Source organism: Gouania willdenowi, chromosome 2 (genome assembly GCF_900634775.1).
Source record: "Gouania willdenowi chromosome 2, fGouWil2.1, whole genome shotgun sequence".
NCBI classification, from domain to species: domain Eukaryota; kingdom Metazoa; phylum Chordata; class Actinopteri; order Blenniiformes; family Gobiesocidae; genus Gouania; species Gouania willdenowi.
The window spans coordinates 13,512,622-13,521,025 of record NC_041045.1 but is presented as its reverse complement, the minus strand read 5'-3'; the positions used below and the strand labels follow the sequence as shown (position 1 = coordinate 13,521,025).

General features: G+C 41.5%; 1 protein-coding gene across 1 annotated transcript in view; it reads left to right on the top strand.

The window, feature by feature from the left end:
• nhej1 (nonhomologous end-joining factor 1) overlaps positions 1-7,696 on the top strand; it is a 28,916-nt gene extending 21,220 nt beyond the window's left edge. Inside the window, exons 6-8 of the mRNA XM_028467955.1 lie at positions 5,639-5,816; positions 7,144-7,244; positions 7,371-7,696. Of these exons, the coding sequence (XP_028323756.1) occupies positions 5,639-5,816; positions 7,144-7,244; positions 7,371-7,448 (357 nt within the window). The 3' untranslated portion in view covers positions 7,449-7,696. The remainder of the gene's footprint in view (positions 1-5,638; positions 5,817-7,143; positions 7,245-7,370) is intronic.
• The last annotated feature ends 708 nt before the right edge of the window (positions 7,697-8,404 follow it).

Sequence of the window (8,404 nt, the reverse complement as noted above, 5' to 3'; positions counted from 1 at the left end):
GACTCACTGAAAGCTGGTCGTGACCCACGAGTTGACCACCCCTGAAGTATTGGGGCTGTTTGAAAAGCGTGCAGTCACTGTAGGTTAAAGTGCGCATGGTCGACGTGGAGCCGCTGAGTTGATGAGAGGAAGCTGCACTTTAGCCTCTGGCACACAATAAAACTTTATATCATCTTTAATGCATGCTTTTACACGACGTGTGACCTCTGTTACTCCCTGACCTTTATATCAAGGTGTGACGTGTTCCACAATCAGAGGATTATTTTTAATCGGAGCCACGAATGTGTTGGTGTTTGTCATGTGACTCGTTATACCTGCACCCGTGATAACCGTGAGCAATGGGATTGTAAATTCCTCTGAATGATAACGACAAACTGTGATAACTTTCCAGAATGAAGGTCTAACGGAGCGCTTCATCATCAGTGAGGTTTCAGTGGTGGACGGGCACAGGATGAAAGAAACGGAGGAATTAGTGAGCGTAAACATGGGCTGAGGATTTAGAGACTCTCCGGCACCAGACCACCGCTTAGAAAACAATCCCAGCTGCAGCGGCAGCTTGTCTAACATCTACACTGTTTACCTGCTAATAATAGACAAACAGCAGCACACTGCCAACAGCGCCCCTCCTCCGTGCTGCAGGAGGCGTGGCCAGCAGGTGGAGACGCCGCCTCTGCCCTTGATGTTGAACTTTGCTCAGTTACCAAAGCGGAGAGGAGCGCCTTCAGCTGAAGGTCGTTGACCTGCAGTAGTATTAATAATAATCTTCATCTTCTTCCTTATGTGCCTTGCATGGCAGCTCTGTCTGTAAAACCAATGACCAATCTCGTATTAACCAATCAAATCCATTTTCCGTTTGAAAATTTCCCCACTTCCTTTTCAGAGTTGACCTATTTCTACTCTGTTTTTGCTTCTCCGCTGTAATTGCACCGGAAAATCATGCCAATTTTTGCACAATATTTGACGACTGGCCTTTTGCAAAACTTCAAACCTCAGTTGCAATTGTGTACTATTGTCCCAAAACATGTGGGTGAGGGTTTATATAGATATTTTCATTTCGGAAAGTGAAGTCTGCTATCGGTGTCATTCCACGTCTTTTCATCAAATGGCCAGAGGTGGCAAAAGTACTACTCTTCAGTACTCAAGTAAAAGTATTTTACTTGAATAAAAATGACTGGTAAAAGTATTGAAGTTGCTCCCCTTACTTGAGTAGTACATACTACTAAATGTACTTAAGTAAAACACGTCCCTTCAATAACTAGACGGTTTTTAAACCAAAACAAATTCCATTTTTTTTTTTTTAAGAACTTGTAGAAAACTGGTGCATGGAAATAAATTAAATCTGTTACCTTTGATCACCTGGAGAATTTAGCACTCATTATAGATTAAATTTGCAAGTCAAATGTTTTAAGAAGAAAAAAAATGTAAATGCTCAATTAAAACCAGAGCAGCTTTGAGAAACCAACCTCAAACTACCAACATTTTTCATTTAGCTTCAAGAGAATCACGTTCTCCCGGTTTCTGGAATGAAGACGTGCCCTTTTTGGTCTGAAAATGAGTCGCAAGCAGCGTCGCGGTTGTTGGTTTGCGTCTTTTTACGTCATGAAGTCATCTTCGAAGGTCTTAAAAGTAACAAGCTAGTTTTTAAAATGTAGAGGAGTAGAAAGTGATATATATATTTTTTTTTTTTTAAGTAAGGAGTAAAAGTAAAAAGTTGCCAAAAAATAAATAAATACTCAAGTAAAGTATAGATACCAGAAAAACTACTTAAAGCCACACCATGGACTTAGTGACCTAAAGAGTTGATGCATTTGAGTTATTTTAAATGATTCCTCAGGCCAACATACGTGCTTGAAAGTATCAATGCTCTGAGCATTTGAACTACCGCCCATGTAAGTTTGGAGAAGATGGACCGTCGTTGGCCAGGTCATGTGACCTGGAGAATGCCTGGATAACATATCACTTTACGACAGTCACGTGACTACAGGCTCTGGTATACTCATGGAGTTAAAGCTTTTGCTACTATTTTTCACTAAGTGGTGCTTATTGGTCACTCCATCACTTTATGACCAGGGAACTGTGTGTTTGGGTGTGTGTGGGTGGAAGCGGTGACAGAGGAGGTCTGATCAATTCTTTTCCTTCTCCATCCAGCCATGCGTTTACAGCACTTATCATAGACAGTTTAAATGATCAACTTACGAGTTCACTCAGAATGTAGAAGTTAACCGCTTTCATTTTGCCCCGATAAATTGAGGATGTGTAGTACAGCCCTTCGCTGCAGCCGTCTGCACTGTAGCGGGAGGGAGCGGGAAGGAGCTGCCGCCGCCGCTCTACAGACAGTGAAGGACGGGAGAGTTGTCGCTTAAAAAGTTTAAATTTTTCAACTTTGAGCTACGAGGTCGCGCTTGACCTAGTCGCTCAAATCACACAAGTCACGTCGCTTAAGGTTGCGTCATTTACATTGATTTGAATGTAATCTAATCGCTTCAGTCACTTCAGTCACGTCCGATGTGAACGCACCTTCAAGCATTTCGCGCAAGCGGCAGATTCCTACTTACATAAAAACTTAAATTTTCTTTAATAGTGAGTCGATGATCTTTCTTCAACCAATAGGACAACTGCTATCTGCTGTCCCAACTGACTGTTTGTTGATTTTTGCGACAGTGCTGCGGTGCTTGTGGCCACTAGGGGCACTTGTCGTGAAAGTTACAGGTCTAGCGCCCCTAGTGGCCAAAAGTTACATGGTGTTGCTTTAAGTACAGTAACGAAGTATTTGTACTTCGCTACTTGTTACTCTGCAAATGGCCTACGCACTACGGTCTGAAAAAATGTTGCTTTTCCCAATTGTTCCTTGATTAATCAATAGGCACACTGTAAATGTTTTGTTTGATCGGATGTATACTTGATACGGCCACATAGGAAACTGAAATGTAGTACAGCTTCAGCTGCTCTCTGAGAATATACAAAAAAGATCTGCTATACCTTCTGGACATGCCAGCTCCTCAAAATTGGAAATAAAAGTTTCTGTGTTTGGGCCTTCAGTAAACAACTTAGCATACGCCTCAGCTCCCTGTATTTTGATCAGCTTTGAGCGATGTACATAGACTAATGATTAGCAATAATAATAATGCATTGGATTTTAAGGATTTCATAGACACTCTAAGTCAGGGGTCACCAACGCGGTGCCCGCGGGCACCAGGTCGCCCGTAAGGACCAGATGAGTCGCCCGCTGGCCTGTTCTAAAAATAGCTCAAATAGCAGCACTTACCAGTGAGCTTTTATATATATAGATTTATTTATTTAGCTATTCTTGTTTAAATCACACCTACATGTAACTTAGAAATGACAATACATATATATAAACACTTAAAATGTAAAGTGTTTTTTGTGTTTAATACATACTTGCCAACCCTCCCGATTTTCTCCTGATTTCTGCCCGACATTGTCCGGGCGGACCATCCTTCACTGAGCGTCGTTTCCAGCCGGACAATAATAACGATTACAGCGCATAAGAAGAGGAAGAAGACTCTTCTTCCTCTTCTTATGCGGTGTAATTATATTATTGTAATAATAATATTGTTGTAATAATAATAACGATTACACCGCATAAGAAGTGCGGGATTACGTCGAAAGCACTTAACAAATTTTGACAAAATTTTAACCAAAGATAGCCCTCAGATCCCATTAAATTTTGGTGGATAATACATTAATTGTGGTGAAATGGCCTAAAAGTTGAAGTCCAAAATAAAAATGAAGAAGTCGCATTAAGAAAATGGTTTCATATCCCAAAGAAGAGACTGTCACCCAAGAACCAATGAATATATTTGACCATATGGGCCGACCATGGCTCAGTGGTAGAGTGGGTTGTCCAATAACCGAAGGGTTGGGGGTTCGAATAGCTAAGTCACCGTTGAATAGCCGTCGTTCTGTCCTTGGGCCAGGCTCTTGGGCAATTGCCTAGTATGAATGTGGTGTGTTCTGTCAGTCTGCCCCAGTGCAGCTGTGGCTACACTTGTAGCTGACCACCACTGTGTGTGGAGTGAAAGATTAATGCCACGTAAAGCACTTAGAGCAGGGTGCTTTACGTGGGTGAAAATATGACCTCCTTGCTGGCGGTAACAAGTGAAAGCAAATAGAAACAAACACCGTTTCAGTTGTCCTTATAACTTCCGTTTTCTGTGGCACTGATTGGCCTCCATAGGAAGAAGGGGATTGGCCTGAAAACCTTGATGGTGCCCCCACTCTCCATTTTAGGCTGCCGGATTCAACAAATCAAGCTCAATGTTTCACTTCAAATAATCCAAAGTGTCGGCAGCCGGGTGTGTGTGTGTGTGTGTGTGTGTGTGTGTGTGTGTGTGTCGTGAGGGCGACGGTGAATAAAACGAGAGAATAAGGTTTGCTTTCTCTGCGTTCTGCGCCCTTAGCACATTGGTTTCTCTGTGCCCAAAGCAGAACGAAGCCTCAGCAGAGCACACATTTATTTTTACGATATTTAAACAAACAAATAACAAAAATAAATCAATGAAACCCCCAAACCTGACCGCACTGTGTTTGAGAGCCTCTCTGCCCTGACAGCAAGAGGGAGACCACCAATTTCTGCCGTCAATATTTGAGGAGCTAATTTGGAGAGTTTGTCCTCTCCTTTGGGGAGAGAGAGGGATTTAGTGAAAGCTGCCTGTTTTTCTACACATCAGCCATGTGTTCGAGTCGTGTCCCAGGACGGATCCACATCCTTATCCGTCACTCTACTCGTGGTCAGCTGTAATAATGCAGCTTTGATTAAGGGCTTAACATGACCCAACGTGTCCAAACAAGGACTGCAACCTTTTATTAATGTTCTGTTTCATTTTGCCTTTAAAACCATCATAAAGGTCACCATGGAAAAGATCTTCACATTGACACAATTGGCTAAACTTGCAAATTCATTGACACCAAATCTTTTTTTTTTTCTCCAAACTATTCCCTCGATTTGTTAATATTTTCACTGACATTTATTTGTTTGTTTATTTGACTGTTGGCAAGATTACAGACTTTATAGAATTTCAACCAAAAGATAGATCTTTGGCCATGGAATGGTCCATTCATTTTTGAAGGAGATCCTGATCAATATGCTGATTTTGAATCAGTTTGATTAATCAAATAATTCCTATCTCTCTTTTGCAAAATTTAAAAAAAAAACATATCTAGGTTCGTAATTGACCGATCTTCATGAAATATGACTCAGGTAACATGCTCATTCATGGTTAGGGTTAGAGTTGACAATATCTGGCAAAGAGGACATTTGGCTGCCTCAGTGTGTTGGTGCCAACTGCCAAGTTGCACTGTTTTAAACTGTACTTTGCGAAGAAAAAACATCCTGAAACCTACACCAGAAGGCTCTTGGTGTAGGTTTGCAATCTTTGAGTGCAAACATTTATCTTTTTGGATCTCCTTTAGCCGATATCGGATTGATACATTGACAGTAAATGTATCCGAAACAAATAATAAAACAATTCATCATGTAATCAAATATTCTAGTTTTGTAAAAACCTCATTATCACCTGATGATATGTCGTGGTCAGGTTTGAAAGGGACGTCCGCTTGAGTGGTACAACACATCCACAAGGTTTTTTATTCTATGGTGTTGGTCCTTACCCTGCAGGTTCTTCCTGTGCTGTGCACTGAACAGCAGAATGCTCTGGGCTTCGACGGCATCCTTCAGCATCTTTACGCCGCCATCATGACTGAGGGGAGTTCTCGAAAGCGCAAACTGTCCGAAGAACGCTGTGATGAAGTCCCAGCCAATGAAAAGACTAACTCCACTTTAGCTGCTGATTCTGGTAATGATGCACTTGTCCATTCTTGAGATCAAACTAAAAGGTTTTGTGCAGATGAAAGTTGAAAACTATTATAAATGATCCACTGTAACATGTTTCCTTTTACACACAAACAACTGCCTTTAAAAAGCCAGGGTGCACATCATACTGTAGGTAATATGTGGGTGAACTTAGCCTTTTTAAGGCCAGATGACAGGAGGGCGAGGATTTGGTGATGGGAGGAGGTTAAAGGTGAAGGTAAGTGGTCATAGGGTGATGGTTGGTTGGATTTTAAGGGTTTAAGGTGAATGTCAGAACAAAATGTTCATGGTAAAAAGAAAAGGGTCGAGGTAAAGGGTAAAAAATTAGGATGAAAGTGAAATCCATGATTGAAAGTATAGATGAAGTTTGGTACAATGGATTTATGTGGTTGAGGAATGAGATTGGAATGAATAAAGGTTTGGTATCCTGTTTATTGTCGCCGTTCTTTGAAGCGTGTTTTGATGTAGAAAAGTCAAGCAACGACTTTTGTTTGTGTTCCACGGCAATATTGCACACAGTGCAAAACATTTTGCCTCTACTTTCACGCAGGACATTTAGGAAACGGACTAAAATTAGTGTGTGTGGACACATAAGAAGCAAGTGTGTAGACTTACATGATGACGTACCAGGGCGGAAGGATCTGGGTTAATCAGATTGGTAAAAACATGTTGAAATGTTGCGGTGATTGCACATACATTGCCGTACAGAATTTGCAGGCATTGGCAGAGTTTGATTTGATTGATGGTTGCGATCGCAACATTGCAATTTCCTGGATAGACTGGATGATAATTATATTATTTCAGTCTTCAGAAACAACATACTTAATATTTCTGTGTGGATTAGATGCAAATCAAAAAGGACCAAAAACAGATTCCTGTGGAACACCAAAGCCAAGTCATTGATCTCCAGTCTTTTTTGACTCGTCACTGAATAATTTTTCAGTCTTTCCTGCCTAACGCACATTTGTTGCTTGCTCATTCTCTCTGAAAGATAGAACATTAAAGCAAATTTAAAAAAGAAGAAAATTAAAAAATGGCATCTCACCTCGTTGTCCAGCATACCGTTTTTGTCGCGATGCAGATGCAACACTTTTTCAGCAAGCTCTGTCTACTTACCACTTCCACTGCTGTGGTCAAATCAAGTACCATCCTGGTAACCAGACCTTGACAATCCATCAAGGACCCCATCATATGTTGAAAAGCTCTGATTTAGTGACCCCTAAACTACTTCCTTGAGTCTTTCTCCTGCAGGTGTAGTGTTGTAATACATGACTATGTATTAAAGTGTATTTGTTTGGGTTAATCTGCAGGGCCTGAGTCTGTCTGCAGGGAATCAGAGGACAAAAAACCGAATGACAACCATCAGTGTGACGATGCTCACAAGATTGACGACAAAACAGCACCGCAACAGGTAGAAGCAGATAAAGTAACTTTATTTCAGTGTTTCATAGACGAAATGCAAAGCTTGCACTCTAACAGCTGTTTAAGTTGTTTTTACCACTATAAGTGATGGACTTTTCTTCCTCTTCTACTGCAGGCTCGGCCTCTCAAGTCTGAGTGTGTAGAGCGACAGTCCTCCAAACCAAAGAAGAAGAAAGTTGGGCTTTTCCGATAAGGCCGAGCAGTAGGACAGGCACCCACTATGTACTGTCAAAATTGACTTTTTAATGGACTTTTTAACACTCAAACTGCTTTTAATGCTTTAGGTTTTAACTGAATCCAATTTTAAAAAGTGAATGAAATCAAAGGTTTTAGAAATATTTTATCCAACTCTGCATCTGCATGTAACTTTAACATTATTACCCCATTTGATTTTTTTAAAGCCCAGCTGTTTATCAGAGAAATAAAACGTGTTTTTAAGCAGTTGTTTTGCTCAGTTTTTCAGCACTACCATGTTTAATGGCCTCCATTGTGTTAAACATGTTATCCTGATGCACAGTAGCATAGACACTATTTTATTAAAGCAGAGATGGGCAACCTTTATCACAGCGAGGCCACAAAAATGTGATTGTGTTTGATCTGAGAGTCACATGATCAACATAAATGTCAGCATTTAAAATGCTTGCGTTCGCTGGCGGCTGACTGGAGTCGACTCAAAGTCGAAGCGTGTTCCGCGACAACTTGGGCTCAGAGGCTCACTTGCGGGGGCCTTCGGTGTCGGTGGGATTTCTTTGGTGGTCAGTAGGCTCGGCTGGTGGTCCGACGTGGACTGTGCACTTGCATGCCCGATTGGTTGCCCTGGGTCAGCCTTCCCTCGGGCGGTGTCCTGTGGGGCTGCGCTCTGCTCCCCTGGTTGTTGTATGCGCTGCACAATGGTGGGGTGTGGGAGATGTAGGTCGTGGGCGAGGCGAGGTGGGTTGGACATCTACGCTCTTTGGGCACTCTCGGTGGGGGCCTAGCTGGTATTCCTGTGTCCAGGTGGACACATGAGTCATTTTTGTTTTTTGGTTTTGTATGTTCTGTTTTATTTTGTGTATTTTCCTGTGATTTAGTGTATTTTTCTATTATTTGAATATTTATGTCTGTATTAATGGGATCAAACACTAAAGATTATTTCTGATCCTGGTTTGA